Source organism: Calonectris borealis, chromosome 1 (genome assembly GCF_964195595.1).
Source record: "Calonectris borealis chromosome 1, bCalBor7.hap1.2, whole genome shotgun sequence".
Classification (NCBI taxonomy): domain Eukaryota; kingdom Metazoa; phylum Chordata; class Aves; order Procellariiformes; family Procellariidae; genus Calonectris; species Calonectris borealis.
The window spans coordinates 147,330,600-147,354,786 of record NC_134312.1 but is presented as its reverse complement, the minus strand read 5'-3'; the positions used below and the strand labels follow the sequence as shown (position 1 = coordinate 147,354,786).

General features: G+C 39.4%; 1 protein-coding gene across 13 annotated transcripts in view; it reads left to right on the top strand.

Moving 5' to 3' along the window:
* Positions 1 to 24,187, top strand: part of INPP4A (inositol polyphosphate-4-phosphatase type I A) — a 290,343-nt gene that overhangs the window by 54,533 nt on the left and 211,623 nt on the right. For 12 of the 13 annotated variants that reach the window (XR_012670601.1, XM_075135062.1, XM_075135045.1 and 9 more), the window contains 5 exons: positions 18,137 to 18,199; positions 20,469 to 20,687; positions 21,527 to 21,571; positions 23,051 to 23,169; positions 23,281 to 23,397. Coding sequence is in view for 11 of the 13 variants with exons in the window: in XM_075135062.1 (XP_074991163.1) it covers positions 20,582 to 20,687; positions 21,527 to 21,571; positions 23,051 to 23,169; positions 23,281 to 23,397 (387 nt within the window). In the remaining 2 variants the exon portion in view is untranslated. Of the gene's footprint in view, positions 1 to 18,136; positions 18,200 to 20,468; positions 20,688 to 21,526; positions 21,572 to 23,050; positions 23,170 to 23,280; positions 23,398 to 24,187 lie in introns of those variants that run through there. The other variant, XM_075135069.1, reaches the window with a different exon arrangement.

The following is a 24,187-nucleotide window of genomic DNA, read 5'->3' as shown; positions in this document are numbered from 1 at the left end:
TTTTTCTCTGGACTGTTAACAGAGTGTAGGCACCTGACTCTGGCATCTGTGCTGAGTGCCTGAAATTGGATGGTGCTACAGCCTCAGCTTAGGAAGTAATGCAACAACTTTTCCTATGAACAGGGAGTTCAACAATGGAAGACTTTGAAGGAGAAAGGCCCATGTGAGGGTAAGTGGGTTCAAGTTTGTCTCTAGTCTGTCAATGTGACACCATCATGAAAGTGGTGGATGGGATCCAGGGAAGTGTCAGGAGAGGTATTTGCAATTGAGGGAGGGCACCTCAGCTGGGTGCATCTGGGCTGGGACCTGGTCTGGAATAAGTCTGCAACACTTCTTGCAATATCCAAGAAACTTCAGCTCAGTATGTAACAGATGCAGAGAAAAGCTGCAGGGATGATCAAAGGAATGGTGTTACAAGAGGAGTCTGAAACAGCGGTGTTGGATATGTCAGGAAGACTAGCAAAATGGGAAATGTAATTGCTGCAGCTGTGCTGCTGGAGCCATGGGGAACTTTGGAATGTGACCGTTATCAGCTAGGTGATAGCTAACAAGCAGGATGTCTGTAGTCCACCAGAGGACTAATGAAAGTCTACGTGTAACACTGTGGTATTGTAGGAAGGTTATAATACAGAAACAGAAGTGTCCAGATGTGTGATTTAGAGGTGATGTGAACTGAATATATGGCACTTCTTAGTGATTGGAGTTGTGTGTGTACCTAGCATATGGATAAAATATTTAAACAACATAGAAATGCGTAGTGATAATCCCATAATATATGACAGTAGTCAGTAGGAGAATGCATGATGTATGTTTAAGGAAGAGCTTAAAGATTTCTGAAGGGCAATGATTGCTTGGATTCCTTGGACTTAGGCTGTTTGGCAGCTTGTGCTTTTTGATCACTCCTATGCAGTGGGATACTTGCTGTCTACTGTATTGCCCTGCAGTTTCCCTGCACTGCACAGGGAAAGCTGTGTGATAAATCAGGCATCAAGTGAATTTGTAGGGCTGGACAAAGGCGTGTTATGTTTAGTCGTGACAAAGATACATTTAGAAGCAGACTGCTGGGCAGCAAACTCATGACCAGTGAGAGAAAAGCTTGCTCCGAAGTGAAAATTTTGGTTGAAGATCCCTGATGTGCCTGTAGTGACAAATGACGGGTGCAGTACTTACAGTCAGTGACAGCCCTTGCCCCAGATATCTCCTTAGTTTAAAAAATGTTTAAACTTGTAACTGTATGTTGGTGAAGAACTGCCCTTCACCTAGCTGCTGGTTTGTCCCAACACCAGGTTCGAAAAGGAGCTGAATTCTGTGAGCAAGGGTGAGTAATGTCCTTTCTGCTCTGTTGCAAATCCTGAGTTGCTCTAAGTGGCTTTATTGGCTTTTAAGACATTGATCAGGTCAGTCTTTAGCAAAACTATCCATAAAATAAGAGGGGGGAAACCTTTTTAATGGCAATGCTATGTTTAGTTCTGTAGTTATTTGCTTATTAAGAAGTGCTTAGCCTGTGTTTCTGAGGCTTTTAAGTGCCTAGGAGAATATCAGGAGAGAATAGTATGGCTTCTTTTTTTTTTTTTTCCTCCTGCTTCCTAATTAATTATTACATAGCGGTACTAAGCTGTTATTGTTCTGTGGTAAAAACAATTGTGTGATGATCTCATACTCCTTACTTGGAAAATTGCCACAGTAGAGAAAAAACACTGTTTATGGACTGAATTGTCAATGGGAAGGGGGGTATTCTGTTGGAAACACAGTGCTTTGAATGACAGTGTGAGGATGGATGGCAAGGAGGGAGGACTGAGAAGATAAGAGTGAAAAAGCGTGAGTGCTTTTTCATGTTTATTAGAGTCATGGTCAACTCCCTTAGATTTAGAATCTGTCCCAGTTTAAGTTTGGCCTTTTTTCTATATTCTAGGTTTTATTTATCTCCAAGTCATGTTTTTCTGGCTAGTAAACTGGGGTTTTAATTTTTAAATCTGTCTAAGCCTCTTCCTGAGAGACAATACTTGGAGCATCTCAGGACTGCATAGCTGTCACTTATAAGGATGCCCAGAAAAACCGGAAGAACATCACTTGAAGAGGTTTCTGAAGGAGAAAAGATGATCAGGTCTGAGGGACTTCCGCCTCTAAGTTTCAGGAAAAGGGCATCTCGCATTCCTATTGAGGAAGAAAAAAAACAAATAGAGGAATTTCTGGCAAACCTTTCCTTCCCATCACAATTCTTTTTTTTTTTTGGATGAAATAGGTGCAGATGAAGAGACAAACAAGAGTATTGTCAGGTTTGGAGTACTTCCCTGGTCTGCTGAAGAACTGTTGTAGATCATTATTAAACATGAGATGTTGGAATGCAAATTTAATTCTGTTTCATAGTCTCTTAGGATGGTTGTTTAAAAGTCAGAAAGAATTACCTATTGAAGGTTCCTATCCCTCTCTACTCAGTTCTAACTAGTTGCCTATTTTGCTTAACTTCAGTACAGTTCAGTGAGGTGAATCCCATCCAAAGTCTATACCTTGCTTAACCTTTTCATAGTGAGGTGTTTATTCGAGGTAAACACTGTCCTCATAATTTGTTCATGCAGATTCTTAAGCAGTAATGAAATGAAATATTTTTGTACAATAGGGTCTATGTGAGCTGTATCTCTGCTGAACTGTATGCAGTACAAGAGAGAAGGTTGTTCCAACTTACTTGCATCTTTCTGTCATGATACTTTTAATGGTATGTTTTCTGTTTGGATCAATTATATGCTATAAAAACTAAAAATAAAATGTGTGAAGGTATTTTGGGGATTTGTAGGCAAGCATGACAGAGATAATATTAATTTCTTCTTCAAATGTGTTTATGCTAATTTTGCTTTGAAACAAAAATATGTCCATTTAGGAATATTTATGTTCAAGATTGTTCTGTAATTTCCATATTAAAAAAAAAATCTTAGCGCAGCTCCTGCTAGACTTTAACCCCAGAAATGTGTAGAACACAAAGATAAGATCTAAAAGTCTAGAAGATGTATTGTGGCTCAGGCCCTTGTGAGAGCTTGAACTCTCCTTGAAAGCATTTAAAAAATAAGCTGTTTGAAATTGTGCTTTATTGTTGACTTTTTGCCCATGTTAACATGAGCAAACAAAGAAAAAGAATAAAAAAGGTGTTAACATCAAGCTATTTTTAGTGGGACATTTGAACATTGATCTGGTGTTTCTGAAAGGAGGCATTTTCACTGTGGTTGTGCATGTTCACGTTGGCGACTTTCCTTCAGGCAAATCTGCTGTGATTTGTGATAAGGTGATTTTTGGAGCTGTCCCAGGCAGCTGCCAAATATTCTCAAACATTCAAAGTGGAGGTGTAGAGAAAAACGGTTGTGTGGAGGAAACCACAGCTGTGTAAACCTGTAGGTTTGGTATAGTGTCCTTGAAACACCTTGGATAGTGGGGTTTCCACTGCTTTGGTTGGGAGCTTCATTCCAGAAACTTGGAGATCTCCACCTTGAGGTTTTGGGGTTTTTTTTTTTGTTATTCAGCTGGCACTCTCATCTTTATTAATTCCATCCCATAAGGTGAGCCAGGCTCCATTTAATACACATGCTTGTTAATTCAGACAGCTACCTTAGTCTTCAGTGAAGACTTAGCACTAGATGAACAAGGCCTGAGTTTAGCTAAACCTGTCTGAACCAGGGCACCAAGTGGGATTTTTATGGGTGGTGGGAGGGAAAGCAGCCATCGTGAGCTACCTTTTGTTGATTTTCCTTTTTTAAAGGTCGTCATTGTGCTTTAAAGTGTGGGGTAAAGATCTTGTCTTCAGTCTAGGGAGAGGGGAAACTTTTTCTCTAGCTAAGCTGCCACAGAAACTAAAGGAAAACACTCCTGAAATATTTTCAGCACCTTTATTCCTTAAGTAACTGGGATTCCCTGTATTCTGTTTCTCTTAATGCATGAGCCCGGCTTAATACAGGAACTCTATGATTTTACTATGAAGAAGATGAATAACCTTTAGGAAAGGAAAAAACTTAACACCTTCCTTAGAGAAATAAAGTAGCAACGTTAGGAAAGAAGACTGGTAAAAAACAAGTTGAAAGCATGTCAAATTAGTGATTGGAATAACATGGTAATAATCTGTTGGTAATGGGAATACAGAAAAGATGATAAACAATCAGACTCCATTCCGTTTGGCTCAATACCATATTCTGCAGCAAAAGCCAATTTTTAATGTGATCTTCCTTCTATCCACAGTTACTGGGAGAGGAGTTTCTTGCTTTCTAATTATATGTGTGTGTGTATAGATATTAAAAAAAAAAAGCGCTTAGTTTGGTTCTCTGGAATTTTTTTGCGATGTTTTTTAACATTTTAGCAGAACAGCTATGAGTATTTTCACATGCCAGTCTACGAAGGTTTAAGCTTGGCATGGAATTGCAGTTATTTATCAATATAAATGATTTTCATGTTTTCATTTTTAGTAAAAAAATATTTTATTGCCGATTTTGTTTGTTATTGTCTTATAGTTCATAGGTTACATAAATAGGAACTAAGTAAAAAGAGAAAATGGAGTTCTGGGGGATTTCTAATCTCTTGAACAATAAGGTAGGAGATAATACAAAATATTCTAGGTCAACTGATGCACTCTGAAACAGATGAGTTCTTTGCTAGTTCAAGGGTAAGTTCTTTAACAGTATACTTAAATGGCTGTTGAAGAGAAATTCTGAAAAAATGTCTTTTGTAAACATTTCAGACATATGTAGCACCTAGTAATAGCTTGAAAGGTAGCATTTCATTTCTGAATTACAAACTTTAATATTTTCTGGTTTATTTTCCTGATATTTCTCTATGAATCAAATTTGAAATCCATATAGTATAACAGGAAGAAAAGCCTTTTCTATTTTGAATTCATAAGTATGACAAATCAGCTTTGTTTTGTATGGTGCCTGTTGGTGCATTTTATCCTCAGACAAACAAAGAGTTTTATGTGTTAACTTTGCTTTGATGGGTTAAGTAGTAGTTATAAAGCCAAATACCACTGCCACACAGTCTTATTTCTTTGAGAAGGAAAGTTGGGAGAGCAATGCTTTCAGATAGTATTTGATGCGGAAGGAGGAAGGATGGAAAGGAAAAGTTCTTGAGGACTGGCTTTTCAAGAAGGTGCTTCTGGGAGCAAAAGTCACTTGGGGAGCAGCGGTTATGGATCCCCATGGACAAAACAGCTGCCCAGAGCATTGGGAATGAGTGGTCTCAAGTGACTGTATTTTACCATATATGTTTGTTGATATTTATTCAACTTTATGGAGAAATGCACTTGTTGGTACTCCAGATTGTCTGTAATTGAGATCTTGGATGTCTTGCTGTGCAGTGAAGGGAAGAGGCAAGCACAGACAAAAAATTTCTCATTATTTTTCTTTAAGTCTTGAAGTAAAAGCAGCTTGTAACTTTCCCAGTGCAGCTCCAGTCATCTGGAGCAGCTCTTCTGGGTCTTGTTGAAAAACTCTCCTTTTTCCCCTTCCCAAGGAACACCAATAAGTACCAATAAGTAGTTGGCATCCATTACAAAACATCTTTCATTAGACTAGACAAAAATCAGTACGCTAAATAAGAGCCTCGCAGAATAGGAAAGATCCCTTCTATGACCAGCTGCATCCGTCACTAGAAAGACTGCACTGGCATATTGTAACTTAATGTTTTGGCTTTGAAATCACATAGTGCAAAAGGAGTAAGATATCTTCTGTCCTGAGGTTAGTTTCCATATCAGTGATCAAAAAGGAAAATTTGAACATGAGAGCTGAAAACATTGTGGTTGTAAAGGTGCCTGAAAAACAGACACAGCAATTACCGGAGTGTCACGGCTTTCCCAGAATGGAGAAGAAATTCATAGTATATTTTAGACTATTGACTCCTGCAGTCTGATTTGGAATCTTGGCAGATTAAAGGGTCCTTTTATAATACGACAGATCACATTAGGAATATCCATTTGGATAAGTGTTTGCAAACTCTATTCTCACTTATGCAGGAGTGACCTGGGGGTGTCACTGGGGAGGAAAATAGAATATGTTTTAACACTAGTTATTTGGATGCCACTGTTGTCCACTCCCAGGCAATGTAATTTTATCTACAGTTGTAAAAGGCAGATATAACTGCAGTTTCATGACATTTGCTTTTATGCCAGTTTAACTGCAAGCAAAGCTGTCCATTTGTGTAGTGATCAAATTTAAAAAATGGAAATGTTAATAAATAGGTTAACTTTTGCATCTTCTAGCTGATGGTACAGTCAAATTTCTATACCTTCTCACCCGCTCTGGATCTCTGAAAACACTTATCCATTTGTAAGACTGGAGCTTACAGTACCAATCATTTAAATTAGCTAAACTACTTGTGGGGCTTAGGTCATATAAAAACTTGTACAGCAGAAGTGTAGAGAACAGTATTTTTGTGGCTTTCACAGTCTTTATTGTGAACTGAGGCTCTGCATATCTGAGGTTGTCTAGCACTCGGATAATTTCATACCCGATATAAGGATGCGATTTGGTAGTTTGTTGTGCGTGGAGTTCTCCTTAAAATCTGGGTCTGTATTACCACAGAGCCATCCCTCGGATACTTAGCCACAGAGCTGTTCAGAATGGAAGAGTTAACAAAGTGCTTGTTGAATGCACACTAATACCACTGGTTCTGCGTCATCCTTTAGTAGCCTGAATTTTCATAGGGATTTGACACTGTTGTTGTTTCAGTATTAAAAGATGCGCAGGGTTTGGGTTGAGTGTTAGTCTCCCGCATTTCAACCAGTGGTCCCTGGCCTCATTCCCCAAAAGTAATGCCAGACTGATTTTTCTTTAACTCACTTTTATCGGGGTTAGCAAATTGCTTGTTTGGGTTTTTTTTTAAATGTATACCTCATAAAGAACTATTTGCCCTGTAGGGTTTCAGTTACAGTTTGTTTTTTTTTTCTTTGTTGAAAAAGATTACTTACTCTTTTTTTTTTTCTTAATTGGATAAAGAAGTTATTAATAGACTTTCCCTTTTCAGAACTGGAAAATGCCCAGAAAGGCTTTTGCTCACACTTTCCGAACACAAATTTACTTCTAAATTGAGACCAAACATGGAAAAATTTAGAATGTTAGGTGAATAATTTGTGTAGTTCTGAGCAGATGGAAACAATGTAAAATGAAAAAAAAATTAGTCTTGACAATCATAGCTGTTTGATTCTTATGATGTTTAAGTCGGTGGTTTTAAATTGTCCATGAACTATGCAAATAAGTTGGTGGGAAGTGACTGAGGAAAGCAAGCCTATAATCAGTAGCTTTAAATTAGCTTGTACCAAAGGGTGGTTCTCGAAAATTTTCAGGGAATTTTCAGATCAGAAAAGATTAAAAGCTATTGATACAAGAGTTTAATAATGTCCCATTTAATTTTGTCATAGTTCTAGCTTGTTTCACTTCAAACAGTTAAAAAGTTTAGTTTTATGATATTTACGGTTTTAAAATAATTATTTGACAAAGATACGTTACACTGATGTCTATGATGCATAGTGATATCACGGTGGGCAGATGATCATTTTATGTTTTCAGTGGAAGCAAATAGATTGTGCTCGGAGCATAGATGTTGTCCCAGTGATCACAAACTGCCCTCACAATGTTATGTCTAGCTCTCATTCTTGCATCTTTAGTCTATAAAAACTCTCTAAATGAAGCTGTAGAGATGAGATCTGCATGACCTTAAAAAGCTGGAGAGAGTAAAATTAGTGCTCCCAACTGTTCAAAAATTTATCTCCTAAAACACAGCATGACAACAGCATCTGCTGGTACAAGTAAACAGTGAAGAATGGCACCGAATTCCACATCTGTGTCAAAAACTTTTTTATGGGCAAAGATGAGACACACCTTACATCTAAAGGCAAGAAGTTGTTGTTGTTATTATAATTAAAGTCTTTACAGTCTAATCCAGAAATCATGACTTGTTCAGATCTAATAATTACAGGAAAAGAAAAAATGCTTCTATATAGGGGAAAGTCTCCATAAATAACAATACAGTTAAAATAATTGAACACACGAAGTGTCTACCTCTTTATCCTGCTGTAATGCTCACTCTTCCCCTGCTCCTCTGGGTCCCAAGGTGGTTTCATTCTGGTGGTGGGGATGTGGAGGTGTTTCAGCAGTTGTCTGCATCTAACGGACTTCAGATGCTGACAGGAGGAATATGATGTGCATGTTGATAGTTCCTTCTTCTTCACTCTAGGATCCACTTGGGGTCATTTTTATGTTTGCTAGCAAGCTTTTAAACTTGGCTCTTTCTTCATTGGTCTGCAGCTCCACATTACATCCAAATTTATTATATGTGGTACCTTACATACATGATAGATACTATTTCTTTGTTCTGTTTATTACCCCTAAAACCAGTTTTGTCCAGCCTCAAGTCTGCAGTTCTTTAAGTGACCATGGGTGAGCTGTCTATAGCCACAGTGTCTCCAAGTGTCAACTCTTGTACCCTATCTCTGTTTATCCCACGCTCGTACTCCTCTCCTCTGCATCCTGTGTCTCCACTTTGCAAGGCCTCTGCTATCATACCAGGCCTGTATTTTTCTACACTACATCATTGTGTTAGAGTTGTAAAATGATGATGGTACTATGCAAAGATAAACAAAAGTAAAAACAAATTAGTCACAGACATCTGGGCAGTTGGAAAAATTGTTGTTACAACTAAACCAAGTTTAATTGCAGGCTAAAACAAAGTTGCAGGCAGGTCAAGAAAAGTTCAGACAAAGCAGGCCTGAAAAGCCTAAGTCCTCAGGGTTTGCAAGCCCCCCTACAAGGCTTATGGCCAGTCACTAGGGATGGCAATACGGTATTACAGGGCTGCAGGGTAACAGTGCTGCAAGGGCCAACGATGAACTCTGGTAACACATTAGCTGTCATGTTACCACCAGCTGTTAAATACGGAGGTCTGGGTGTGATGTCCAGCTCAGAAAGTTCCTAGGGTGCTTGTCAGCTGAATCTGGGAGTGCAAACCTGGAGATGCCTCACAAAATACCAGTACTGCTCATAATACTGTTTTTCTCACTCTCTAGTGCTGCCTGCTCTCAGAGAGGACTCCAGGCTTCATTAACCTTTTGCTCTGACCCAGTCTTTATATTCAGCTTTTGGTCCTGCCCTTTTGCCAGAAGGTACTGCCTCTCTAGCAGAGACAGCGGATGTAGGAATGTGTGCCCACACTGAGATGCAGTTCAGTATCTTAGTTTAACCTGTTGCTGAAAGTGGCTTTGATGAGATGGTGGACTATAAACTTGTGTGACTGAAATGCAGGTACCTGTTCTCATCTGGGCCAGAAGAGCAAGACAGGTAGCTGTGGGCAGAAACATCATCTCTGCTGCCCTGCCTTGGAGATTTGACTACTGAGGTAGGCAGCATGCTTATGAATTTCTGAGAAGGTGTGGTGGGAGGCACCAGGAGTTAGCAGGAGAAACTGGCATCACTGTTGCTTGCCTTCAGCATGCAAAAATTGAGAGTCAAATATATCAGTCATGAGTTAGTCATGAACTTTAAGAAAGGAAAGTAATTTGGGATGCATCCTTCACATTTTCAGGCTTTTCTGTATCCATGCGAAATTTGCTTTAAAAAAAAGTGAGATTCAGATAAACTTGGCCTGTAGTAACACACCAGTTTTATAAGGCATGTTAGTGCTTGGAGAATTGACAAAACTCTGACATTTAAGCTCATATTTTTGAGCACTGAGTGCTGCAAGGAACTCGGCACTAATATTTGCCCTTTGTCCTTGCATAGCATTTATATCTTTTTGTGGTCGTTGGTACCATCCCTGCTGCAGTTGTTATTTTTTTAAAAAAACTTTTGAAGCCCACTAGATTACGTCAGTTCTAAAGATTGATGAGTACTAGTTGCTGAAAACAAACCAGCAGATTGTGGTTACAATTGTTTAAAAATCGTTTTTAAAAGCTCTGGACTCTAGAAATGTGAAATCTGTAGCCAAAGCCTATAGGAGTCTGAATTTTTCTCTGAATTTTGGACTGAAATGCTTATTATGTTTGCTCTGTTAGAAGATGAGAGTCAAAGAAAATAACGTAGTCATAGCAGAATAAAGTGTTGCACCACACATACCGCAGCTGTACAAGTACATGTTACCTTCTCTGTTTGAACAAACCTCTTTAATCTGTAGCATGTTAGAGTGAGGAGACATGAACCTTCTAAGTACTGCAACATTTTTATTTGTCTGCAAGTGGTCATATGTTTGCTCATTTTACACATTAAACCGATCAGAATAGTAGAAATACCTTTAGTTACTCTTTCCAAACTTTATTTTATCTTTGTCTTTTCTGTCTTAGAGCTAGCATCATAATATCCACTACAAGACGTTCATTTTCTGTAATAGCTCCTTTGTTCAATCACACCTCAACAAAGAATATAGTATTTCAGTAAGGCTGATAGTCAAAGCTTGGAAACCTCATGGAAATTTTCACAAGTAGCGGACAATTGTTGAAATACGATATTCTAGTAGAAAGCTGCTGATCTTACATTGGAGAATGATTTGTAATCAAATTCGTAGAAATATTTCAGTGATATTTGGTCTGATTTCCTCTTACAAGGTCACCTCAAAGACGCGCAAGCCACTTATGGTCTATTTTTTTTGTAGGTCACATATTTTATTTATTCCAGTTTGGTGTAACTGATTTAGGCCTTTTAAATTCAGCAACCAAATATGGCAAGTTCCAATATATTCCAGATATCTTTCCAGTATGTTTTAAAATGACCGATGTCTGTCAATACATGTAATCTTACCCACACTCTGCTACAAGTTAAGAATCCAGTTAGTAAATGATATTGTCAGGTCATATTAGCAACAGTTCAGTTTATACTTGACATGAACTTTGCTTTTTGCAAATGTGGTGAAATGTACCTTCTCTGAAAATCCAGGTGCAATTTGTTCCATGTTAAAAGTACATAGGCAAATATGTTGGTCAGCAAATTTAATTATGTTCATGGTAGAATTACAGCTTTCTATGAGCTATTTCACTGGGCCTTGCTTATATCTTCCTGTTTCTTTTTTCTTACCTAAAATCTAGACTTACTGTCTGCTGCTGATAATTTTCATCAGCACAGTCACTAAAATGAAACTATTGTTGTTGATGTTGAAGTGTAGAAATGATGGTTTTTCTGAAGTTACCGTCTTAACCTGTTTTTTCTGAAGAGCGTCAGTAGTGTCCTTCCTTGTGACCTGCAATGGGCAGATGGTGACATTCTGAGACCTCTGAAAAATTACTTTTTGATGTTTTCTGGCTTTGTTGGGAAGTGAAATTGTGGCTTCCTTTTCTGAAAGAGAGGTGTCTGCAGCAGTTCCTTGCCTATAGCAGAAAAGCTTGGACAAATTAGTGTATCTCAGTCCCTGTCGCTTCATTTCCCACTTCCCCTTCTCGTTGGCCTTCATCAGAATACAGCTGCTGTAACCGTGTTGTGAAGGGCAGGGAGGATGCGCATATGCAGGGGGTGTGTGTGTGTGTGTGCATGCATGCGCATATGGGAGGGAGGTATGGGACGCAGGGAGGAACTGGGACAGCACATCTGCATCCACCGACCCAGAGTGCACCTGCTGCATTGGGCAATGCAAACACAGGCTAACACAGTCCCTTTAGTCATCCTTGAGTCTCCTCTTGCTCTTTCCCAGTGCTTGTGCTCCTGAGTAATTTTTGAATGTATAAGCATTTTGAGGATATAAAGGCTGCATCTTCCTCAAGACCCACTCAGAAGTAGGTTTATTTCTTCTTTCAGAGACTGTCTTGAGGCATAGCTAATGGTTGACAGGTGATGAGCAATATCTTTTGCTCCATTTAGTCCTGAGTTCTACCACTTCTTGAGAAGCAGCTCAGCAATCCATCCTTCCTCAAACCTACCAGCCCTACTCCCTTTTGGCTATCTTCTCAACTCAGATCTGCCTTTATCTGGCTGGTGGAGAGCCCTGTGTGAAACTCCATAGTTTCTCCTCACAACTTGGGCAAGAAAGCAAACCAAATGTTGCGGGTCTTTGGCCCAGATCCTAGGAATCTGGACAGGGTTTTCTGGATGAGTTTGAAGTCTTTGATAGCGCCAGCAAAGTGGGGTCTGCATGCTGTCTAAACAGATTTTTTCAAGGACAATATTTTCAGAAACTGGCAAGACACTGAAGCCGCACCCCTGCCCCTCCCCCCATTATATCTTACAGGGTGATCTTACTGTTAACCCACAGGATAGGATTGGCATGAAAAAGGATTCCTTTCACTGGGATAGCTGTCCCATCAAAGTGTTGAAATGGGAGCAGTGGTGAGAAGCGTATACTGTTGTTGGCCTGTGTGGAGTTGGATGCTTATGCTTCCAGAGTGCCAGCATCCCACCACTTGTTTACATGACTCCAGAAAGGAATCCAGGAAAGAGCCTTGCAGTCAGCATCTTGGCCCACAACAACCCTCTCTCCCATTGATTTAGAAAGATCAGGGTAAACAAACAAATAATTTTATTTTCCAGGAAGAAGAAATGAAAGCAGCACAAAGGAGTCAGATATCTGGAACCAAAAAAGAATTATTTCATTTGAAAAGACATCCAGTATCATGGCCATTAGGCATAGTCTTGGCATGCACTGTGTAAGAAAAAAGATACGTGGATCAGAAATACACGCACAAAACACATTTCAGGAGTACAAAACAAATGTTGATCTGCATCAGCAGATTTGTATTAGTAGCATAAGACTCCAGTTTTGCTATGCTGCCTAAATCCTGGTAATGACCTTTGTGGAATATTACTCCCACACTAACATTTATTTTAAATTTTCTAAATACTTGACACTGCTTCATTTCCTGAGTTAATTAGTTATGTCTTGTTGAAAACACATGTGTTAGAGAAAGAATTCACGCATTTCTGGTTTGTCCTCTGATGCTGCTATGTATTTTCAATTTATATAAACATTTTAAACAGTAAGCGTAGGAATCACAGCAAGTCAGAGCAATGCCATGTAAAAATGAAGAGTGTTTGGGGGATTTTTCCGGTGCGCCTGTGACCTAATGGAGCTTTCCTTCCATGTGGGAAAATGTAGTGTAAGGAAAGTAAACGAATGGTTTGTCTGTGACCCTGGAGTGCAGTCCCGTTGCACAGGTGAAGCTCATTGTAATCCAATGGTTTCAGAGCAGAATGAGAGATCCCATCAAACACATAGAGGACAGTGCTAACTGCTGGTTGTTTTGAGCAGAATACATTGGCTTTAACTAGTGCTACGTTAGTCTGTGAAGTGGATGAGTATTATAGGCAGATAGATCAGGTAGTTCGTTCCCTAGGCTTCTTGTTGTAATCCAAGCTTGACCATAATTCTGATTACAGATCTAGTTACAGTGCTTTTATCCCTCTGTGTCTTCTGTGGTCCCCCTCTCTCATTGCCTGTATGTTGGAGGATGTTTTACTGCCATCCATCTGTAATCAACAGCAATATGAAATCTTTAGCAAATGTTAAGGTGTGTCTAGTTCATCTCCATTTCAGGTCATAAACTGTTGGGGGTTTTTTGTTTTTTCTGCCTTTGTTCCCCTACCCCACCCTTTCCTGCAGCAGGAGGAGCTCAGAGAGGGGGTTAAACTCTTTCCTTTTCCAGTTAGAGCAATGCTGTTTCTGCCTTGTGAGCATCGTGGTTATGATGAAAGAAGGCTTTAGAAGAGGCAGGCTTTAGGAGGGCTTCCAAAGGACCATCTAATTCAGAAATGTGTTTCCAGTCCAAACTCCTCAACAGAAAATATGTCCCCTGTTCTCTTGGGCTTTTCCATATCTGTACGGGTAGTGTGAGGACCCCAGGTCACAAGGAGAAAAGTCATCCCATGCACAGGAAACTTCACCACAATGTACCCAGCACGTTTCTTGGGAAGAGGGTAAAGATTAATTTAGAGTAAAGACCATTTGTAAGCTGTTTCAGTTTCTGTTGGTAAACAATGGAGGAGGCTGAGAGGGTTGGACTTCAAACTGCTCTGTAGCAAAACTTACCATTTTCCATGGCATTATGCTGTGCTCAACTTGATAAAAGCTGTTCTGCAAAGTGAACCAGAGCTGTGCTTTTTCTTTTTTAGTTAGCAAACGTGTGTGTTACAAATGCTCGCTTCCACCTGTGGGTGTGAGTATTTTTGCGCTCATAGGAGGAGTACTAAAGAAGTAGAAATGTTGTGATGACAAGTGAAGTTAAAACAATATCTCATTAAGTTAAGAAGAACGCTATTTGTATTTCAGTTGTGAATATAGACAAATAGTCTTAATTTGCACAAAAAACTAAGTGGCCTAAATTGCAGTTTTCTATTAAAAGTACTCAAATATATTAAAGAGATAAAATTAGGTTTTTAGATTAATTGAGTTTGCTGAAGTTCATAGCGGGGAAGGATCAAGAAGAAAGTTTGTGACTTACGGATTTGTCTATAAGTGGCAGAGGGTGGACAGGAAAGCAAAGAGAAAGAAAGCTACTTTCTGCTGCTGAAATGGCCTTTTATCTAAATATCACTGAAAGGTTGCATTTGGGGATTTCCACGCTGCACAAATACATTCATTGTATCTTGCGGTAGTTTATTTCATTTTCTTGTGGAAGACTTTTCACTGTTCTTGCTGAGGTCACCCGCTTGCTCGGAATCCTGAGGAGGGCTTCAGAGAGTGACAAGAAGACGCGTCAGGGCAAACTTATTTTTTTGTCCTTGGTAATCAAGATTCTGGTCAGTGGGAGAGAGGGACATTGAACCAGCTTGAGAAGGGAACCTAGACTTAAGGGGCAGACTGAGAGGGGGAAATACAGCCTCTTTGTGAAGCTGATGGACTAGCATCTGCCGAGCATGTTCTTGGTGAGGAGGTCATTTCAGTTGGAGGCAAAGGTCCATAATGGATGCTGGCACCACTTACTTTCTTTTACCTTCCCAAGGGGCATGGTGAGCAGGATGTCCTAGGTCACGGGGTAAGTAGAGGGCAGTGAAACTCTGTTGTCAGCCAATGGATCTGCAGTAGATGTAGTCTGTTGTTGCCGCCCCCGTGAGCTTGGCCGGAAGGAATAATCTGACTCAAGGTGTCAAGCTCATGGCTCTGAGTTTTCCTGTTGTTGTGATCTGTGAGAGATTCAGGACGTTCATTGAATGAGACAGCAGAGCAAAGTGTTCATGAGACTGTAAAAAAAAAAGCTCTTAATCAGTGTCTGTCTTAGCAAGCTTTTGCTGGGAGCTGCTGTCCTGGAGCTGCTGTTCTGCTCTTGGTCTGCCTCTGCAGCTATGAGTGATAGGATTGGTCCAGACCTTCACCTCAGACCCTGAAGCAGGGTCAGTAAATTTCCTTGCATCTTCTTTGAAACAGCTGTTGGAGATGCTGGAATTGCTGGAAGATTGGTCTTGAGCCAGCATGGCAAATCTTGTTTCACTACCAAGGTTTTCTATGGTTGGAGGTAAAAAAGAAGAAAAAAAGAGAAAAAATCTATATGGTAGGTATACTAGAGATGGTACTCTTATATGGAAGGCAACATAGTCATAACTTAGCAGAGTCTGGTATTTCATCTTCTCCATTATTTTGTCCACAATTATATAGTTAATAAGACGTTAGTTGGAAACTTGGCCACGTTCCAGATCCAAAATACTTACTGTCTCAGGCAGAATTCATTTCCACTTTTTTGATCACTCAGTATGTTGCCGAAACATTTTCAACCTGAGTACAAGAAACTTTTTACAAAGATGTTATCTGAAGTATCCAGTTGGCTGGAAGAGCCCTTCTGATATTTCAAAATGGATTGTTCAGGAACAGGAACCCTAATTTGTAAGGTCTAGAGAGTGGACCTCACAGTCCAGAGAGTGGTAAAACTAATTGCAGTTCAGTAAGTACCCCTCAGCTACTTTTTCACTCCCCCTTGGAGATGATGGTGAACTTTTAGCAGGATTGCATTCCCGGACAGTTTTTTTAATGCATTAAAAAGGCTGTCATACTCTGCCTTTCTCTGTTACTCTCTTCATGTAGATATATCAGTAACATTTAGCGTTCCACTGCTGTTGGTTTTTCTGCTTTGCCATGCTGCCTTACCTGATAAATGCCATGAGCCCAGAGCAATGTAGCTGTAGAAAAGTACAGTGTCAAAGTAGATTTTAATTTGGAGCGTAATTGGAGTAGCCTCTTTCTCCTGCTTCTTGATGTGTGAATTGGGAAAATCCTGTTTCTTACAATTGTGAAATGAGTGTCAAAAAGTAGGTTTTAGGGTGAAAAAAGGTTTGATCTCCGCTGACACATTTGTTTCAAGGGCTGGTTTGGTAGGAGAGGTTTTTTTTTTCAAGAAGGGAACAGACCAAAGCACTTTGCCAAAACAATTGTGGAGATAAGGAGAATATTAGATTGTAGTTGTACAAGCTAATCATCAAGGGATTATTCTGGGGCCAAGATGATCATCGTTTTTGCTTGAGTGCTTGCAAGCAGTCAGAGTGAGACCAAATGTCTGAAAGTTTCAAGCTCACAGGATGTGAGGCAGTTGAGCAGAGGGCATTTGCTTCCCACGGCCAACTGCCAGGACTGAAGGTAGCAGGCCAGAAGTGGCATCTGATGAAGATCTTTTCTTCTAGCCATGTGCTTTTGTGCTAATAGAGCACCAAATAAATATTCACATAACAGGAGGGAGGCTTGTTCAGAAGCCTTTTCTGCACAATGGAAATGACCATTACTGATATTGGGGGTCAACAACAGCTTTTCATACTTCTGTTGAAGCCACAGTTGAAAACTGGGCTTGCAGCAAAACTTCATGAAGTGCAAAGCTGCACATATTGCCAGCATCCACTGTCTGCAGTATTAGCAGGGGCAAAGCCAAAGGCTATGTGTAGATGCATCATGCCTTCTTCAAGATGGGGTTTGCCTGGACATGAATTACATCAGCCTTTGGGATTGCTGGCTGCAGGAGTGGTACCAGGATTTGGTACCATCTAAGGAAACTATCTGGTGTGTTGATACAACCTTTAATTTGGTAAGAATCCTACCTCCATTGATTTCTATCAAAAACATGATCATAAAGTTGTAATGGTTGAAAAGGCTGTAATTCAAGAGAGTGATCAGAGCACCTGTCATTTGGGTCTGTCAGGCTATGCAGTGACTAGAGGGAAGTCCCACAACTGTGGGAGGGATCCAGTTTGCCCAGCTGCAGCGTCAGGCCTAAGCTAGTCATCTAAATTCTTTCTATAATTAGGGGGGGGGGGGGTATTTTCATGGGGTGATTCATTCCACCTACCTTGAAAAATGGTGACTCGTTCTCTGGGAGTGCCTGTGTCTCACCATTGACTATATAGAGAACCTAGGCACTGAGTTGAGATCAGATACCTGCCTCCTATGCAGTTCAGGTGTGATAAAACCCTTCCCATAAGTGATAAGAGCTCATACCTATGTTCTTAAGCAGTCTTGAGTAATTGGTAGGGCTGGCAATTAAATCAAAAAACTCAGACTGGACTTTCCCATCTCTTTTATTGTAGTGTGGCATACATGGGAGTTCTTAAAATCTTTATATACTATTAATGCAAATATACTTGAATGAGATGGTACCACTAGCAAATACAAACCTTCAGTTAATCTGTAGTAGATTTAAAAATAATTCACTTTTCCTGTATGTTTATTGCTAGCTGTTCATAGAAGCCTACCTCACATAGTAATTTCACGCAGTGGAGAAAGAGCCCTACATCCTGATCTTTTGAACATCTGTGTTTTGACACAGGATCTTTTCTCCTGACAGTGGCTATTATAACTCCTCCAAACACCAACATTTTGAAAGTTTAACTATAGAAAAGCAAGCGTAGTAACAAATGCTGTCTCATACTCAACATGTCATATACATGCCTTTTTCTTAACAGCACCAAGCCTTTCACTAAACATGTTAACACATGTTTCTTACAGCCATTCCACCCACTCACGAAATGCTGACCTGAAGTCAGTCCTTTTCAGCATAAGCTTATTTCTTTGTGCTCCTGCTCTGACTCGCTATTGCTATGACTAGTGCTGGCAGGTCCGGCAGAGGATCATACTCTTTTTCGATTTTCAGTAAACTTTAATGTGAGAGCTAGTAATCAGAAGTTAAATTTACAGTTAATCTGAGAATGGTACTTGCCCGTTGTTTGTGATTTACGCTGTATAAAAAGATTGATTATTTATGTTGATTATTTTGTTAATTTTTCAGATGTGGACTTAACTGATGTTATGATATGCAAAACCCCTCCACACATGAGGAAGAGAGCCCTCTGTAAGTATGATCAGTGTAAGTAAATTAAAAATGTATCATTAGGTGAGAAATTAATATTGCAATTTAAATGAATAGTTGAGAACTTAGAGAGCCTTGGAAAATTATTACGCTCAGTAATATTTAAATAGAAATAGTTTCAAAACAAAGAAAATACCCTATTTTAAGTTCTCAAGGATTGACCCTTTTTAAGGATGTCAGCAGCTACAGAGATTTTAGCTGAAGAACAACTGGACCCTTTGACATAACTGTACCTATGTGAACATGTTAGTTATTCTCTAATAAGGTATTTGTAGGATTTGGGGGAAGGGGCTGTGGCATCTGCCTAAATCTCTGCAAGCACATTCTGTAGGTGTTCTGTATCATTAGGCAGCTAGGTTTAATGGACTTGCCAACCATTAAATGTCACATTACATAAAGAACAAACCAAGGAAAACCTATTACTGAAAGAAGGGAAAAAAAATAAGTAGAATGGAAAGACTTGGAAACTGCCAAAGAATTTTGATGGAAGTTTTATTTGACCAAATCTTAGGACATTCAGTACTATTTGAGAAAGACTGGTGATTCACTAGCCACTTAACCACTTGTACAAAACCAACTGGACGCAGTCCTGAGCAACTTGCTCTAGGTGACCCTGCTTTTGAGCAGGGGGGTTGGATTAGATGAACTCCAGAGATCCCTTTCAACCTCAACTATTCTGTCATTCTATATGAATTGGAAAACTGCCTGCTTTAATTTTTGTCTGTCATAAATTATGTCTATAAGCAGAGTGTTGTTTTGTATGCTGTCACTGAGTTTCAAAGCTTTTGGAGCTGTGACGTTCAGAGCTCTCAATTTCTGCTTCTTCCACTCAAGAATTTACTTTTTTCCTATTTGGAACTGGCTTATGACATACTGTATAAATCTGAGTTGAATCACTGAGGCAAATTATTACTTCTGAATAGCAACAGACTGGCCCATCTGGTGGACACAGCCCAAATTCCTTCCTCCCTAGAATGTGCTCCCCATTTAAAATCTTATTCCTAAGCTCATGTAGGTGGCCAGGGTTGTGTTCAATTCAGTTGTCTTAGATGCTTGACTTGCATCTGAATTTTAGATGTCCAGTGAACCAGTGCTAGTTAAAAAGATGCTTGAGTTCCCAGTGGAGAGAGGGAAATTCTTTTGAAATCCTCCAGAGGGAGATGCTGGCTTGTTAAATTTAGAGACTTAAGTTAGGCAGGTTGAATGTTCCTTTGGAGGCCTTCAGACAGTTTTAAAATGCCTATTTAAAACACAAGTAAAAGCTAGGTGTTTTATTTAATTAGAATGCATCTTGCCATTGTTAGGTCCCTCAACCTAAGAGGAATTAGTCACTGTATTACTACCTTTCAGCTTTATCAGATTTTGCTCCTAATCTCACTTCCTAAATGAATGGAGTTTGTCATAATAGTATGAAACGAATACAGAAGTTCCATAACTGCAGTGCTTACGTGGCTGACAGAAGGAACACGGAAATTTATCAGCCAAACCAAAAGCACCGCATTTAACAATATAACCAAATTTTCTGTAGGCTGTGTGCTTCTTTCCTAGCATAACATTTCACTTTATAGGCATCGTGAGGGGAAGAACAACCGTCATGGATGTCTGTAGACCAATAACGTGTAGGGTGAAGGAAAAGCACAGACGCTGCCGTGTGCCACATCAGTAGGCATCCCCTTTTGCTTTTTCTTTTCATCACCATCCCAGAATTTCAGCCTCGCTCTGGCCCAGTAAGTTTTATTTCTAGTTTTCAATATCCCTTTCTCATGGCAGTGGAGCCTGGAATGACACAGTGTGCTGACACCAACAACATTTCCTTTTGTTCTGCGTTCTGCTGACCCATTGTCCCTTTGTCCTTATCCCTTGTCCTACCTCTGCAGACAGAGGCCCCATCTGACAAATTTACTTGTGCTCCCCAGGGATTATGAAAACCAGGAAACTTCATTAAGGATGGTTTAATAACTTAGACAAAGGAGAAGAGCAGCTGGTCTGTTAACAAGTCTCTCTCAACCCCCATTCTCTGACAGAAGAGCCTTTCTTGCATGTGGTACAGTCTTCAACAATTTGCAGTAAAACGCTACAGATGTACAGTTCATGCAAATTGAGTTACTGTGCATTGGATCTGCCTTGAGCAGAGTTTTATCTGAATGACCTGAGGCAATTTTATGGCAGTAGGTTTGCTGCTGTTAAAAACAACAGTAGCTGATAGCGGCCTAAAATTTTGGTGTATGTTTTTGCTCTTTTTATTGCTTAGCGTGGTAATGTTAGAGGAATAGCAATTGGAGTCAACCTGCTGCACTCTACTACTCTGTAAGGCAAACATCAGTAAAGCCAAGCAGCAAGAAAAGAAGGGTTCTTCATGACAAAATGACAGCAAGAGAACACAGTCCCCGCCATGGTGCAAAATCCCGCACCGTGCAACGGGCCTCCACCATTGATGTCACCTCTGACATGCTAGGCCTTTCTCTAGCAGGTATGTACCTTCATGCCACCTATTGCTCTGTTGCTCCTTTCAGAATCTACCTTGTACTAACATTGTTTTTTTTTCTTTTAATTGCTAGAAGATTTAGATGTGCCTGGTTATCTGGAGGGAATAAGATAAAGGAATTATACTAAAAAATTTAAAAAATCTTAAACTTACCGTTTTTGAAATAGACAAAACATTAAAATTGGAGAGGAAAGGAAAAAAAAAAGAAACTAAACTAGATTTTGTGCAGTTATGTTTATCAGTCAAAAATAGGCAACATGGGGAGAAAACAACAAAAGAATGTCAAGGTCGAGGAAGAGTCTTGGCAACCTCCTTGTTTGACATTGTATAAAATTCTCAGGGAGCTGAGAATTATCTCCCTCATCTTTTATGGTGAGTAAATTAGGATTGTAACCCCTGGAGGCTTTCTTTGATTAGTGAGAGAGACAGGTACTTTCAAACTTCTCCCAAGTCACTGATCACAGAGAAGACGTATCTGATTTAATAATTTGGAGTTAATAGTGGCTCAGACACTAAGTGGCTTTAACCTGTTGTTTTCTACTGAGATTGGGCATTTTATATTCCCATGTTCCATATAATCTTGCATAGTTTTACATATTTTAACATGTTTTATAAAATGAGATCATCTCAGGTTTTTGAAATCATTTTTAGATACCAAAGATTAGCTAATAAATATTTTAAATAGCAGTCGTGGTTCATTGAATTAAAAATACTAATTTTTTGTATAAAATTTAATTTCTTTCTCTGTGTGACTGCAACTTCAGGAAAGGATTCACATGACAGCAATGTTTGACTAATCTTGTGTTAATTTTTCTGATTTACAGGAAACATTCAGGATCCAGATGAGCCGATTTTAGAGTTCAGTTTAGGTAGGCTTAGTGATTTTTATGCTAATTGTGATGATAAGTGCTATTGAGTATGTGTACGTTTTTTTAATTGTTGATTTTGAAGTGCCTTTCGTATAGTAAGGATTGAAACTTTGCTTTGATTTTTATGGAGATGTGATACAGTTTTCTTGCTGCCTGTACAGTATGTTTTGATAAGCAGCCAGAATTTGATTTTGTGATCTTTTAGAAGTCTGTAATTAAAACATCTGCCCTGTAAAATTTTAAATGTTTACTCTGTGAATGTTATTTTAAAATGTTTGTTTTGTTTATGTGAAGATACAGTGAAACTGTCTTCAGTCTCAGTGTCAGCAATTCAGGTCTTCAAGCAAACTGAAGATTTGCTGGAAACACCATTTTAGGACAGAATATTTTCTAAGAGTTACCAACTATTACACATACCTTCTTTCCTGTGTCTTTGCTGTCAAGTGATAATGTGAGATGCAGAAGTGACCTAATTTCTGGGATGGTTAAATTTGGACAAGAAGCTTGTGACCTCACTTGAAGAATAAGTGAAAAATATTTTCTTCATGGAAATTCAGTTTACGTTTTCAACTGCAGCATGGTTTTTGTGGCTTAATAGTGGACTAATTTTTGGAAGGTTATGCTCTTAACAGTATGTTTGAAATGAAAAATTAGAAAACTTTCTCAGATGTATGTAATTGTGTTATGAATAATAGTCTTAAGAACTCCTTAGAACTGAATAAGGTACTTTAAATATTTTTGGATAAATTAAAAATATCTAGAACTGCAAAGCTGTTTAGTGTACATTTGAACATTTTGCTTGCCCAGGTGAATTTTAGAATTAACTTTCTGCATCTAGCTGAAGCAGAGTCAGACCACGCTGTAGTTACCTGTATCTAGCTAGATAGAATTTGGCTCTGAAGTTTAATGTAATTGTGTAGAGTCACTCACTGAAATTTTTGGTAGTTGTTTCCTACTCACCATAGTCCCTTCCCAGCAGTTAAACTCACAATAACATTTTAGAGGAAATAAATTACTGTCCTTTTACAATTACAATTACAATTGTCCTCATAGTAGTGCTGCTTGATCAACGTTCAAGCACTACTATTGGTTCTTCATGGCAAAATGCCATTTGGTAATGGGCTTAATGGAGCGTGACTTCAAATCAAATGCAGCCATGTTCATGAGATTCCCAGAGGAAAACCTATGCATTGTTCTAATGAGCTGTGTGAGGGGGATGGATAGGCAGGTGTTAGAAGAGAACAAGTTTAAATTACAGCTCTACAGCTCGGAGCCAGGCTGATCTGATTGCATGTTTGCTGTTTGCATGCACAAAGGTGAGTGATGTCTGCCTTTATAGTGTGGCGGTAGAAGGAATATTAGGCTCTTCATGGCTTTATTGCTCAGCGTATATAATATGCTTTTATAAAAATGTAGTGTCTTACAGCAATATGAAAAAGATCCTGAATCTAAGTTCATTTATCTATTGCATGCCTAAAGCTTGCAGTGAGCTGCTGACTCCATCGCTAGATCGAAAACCAAATAGTTTTGTAGCAGTGAGTGTAACTACACCTCCTCAGGCGTTCTGGACAAAACATGCACAGACAGAAATTATTGAGGTAAGTGGTGAGGTACTCCTGGATTAGATTTAAAATTGAAGCTAACACAAGAAGCATTTCTTCCTAATACCACCTTGCATTAATTTTTGCCTTTTTTGTTTGTGATTACAGGGAACAAGTAATCCTATCTTTCTAAGCAGCATTGCCTTTTTCCAAGACTCTCTTATCAATCAAATGACACAAATAAAACTCTCCGTGTACGACGTCAAAGATAGATCTCAGGGAACAGTAAGTTTTCTTTATTCTGTTGCCTCCCTAAGTGTGGAGCAAGGAAACAAGAGGTAAGGAGGTAAAACTAGTAACTTCTGTGGAAGAAAGCAAAGGGGTAGCAGCATCTATCCTAGAGAAAGCAACATGGGTAGGGGAAGGAGGGACAAATGCTGCGAAATGGACTTGGCAGAGTGGGGAGCATTGCCAATTTTCTCAAATAAGGCTTCTTGGCAGCAAGTTTGGGAACCACTGATTTAAATTAAGAGGTTCTGTCACGTGTTCTCTTCTATTGTGGACCTCTTTACTGAACTAGATAACAAATGAGATCCAGTACCCCTAACTGAGGCCTGTGCTGAAATGTTGGGCCCATAATGAAACAGTCCTTATAAACGGAGCTGCTAAATTCTATGTGTAGTAGGCACAGTCTGGTGGAAGTTTTCCACAGGGAGCAATCATGTGCCCCATCCCTGGAAGTGTTCAAGGCCAGGCTGGATGGGGCTTTGAGCAACCTGGTCTAGTGAAAGGTGTCCCTGCCCATGGCAGGGGGGTTGGAACTGGATGATCTTTAAGGTCCCTTCCAACCCAAACCATTCTATGATTCTATGTCTAAGTTTAGGAACTTTAGAAGTCTGTTTCAGGACCTTAGAAATCTACATCTCTCACTGCTTAAAATTTAGATGCAAGCTGGTGATGAAGTCAGGCAGATTAGATTTTACCAGAGGCTGCTACTGGCCTCTAATCCATGTTGTGTGAAATGGAAGGAAGAGAAAACAAAAGTCCCCTGGAGTTCTGTGGACTTCCATAGTAT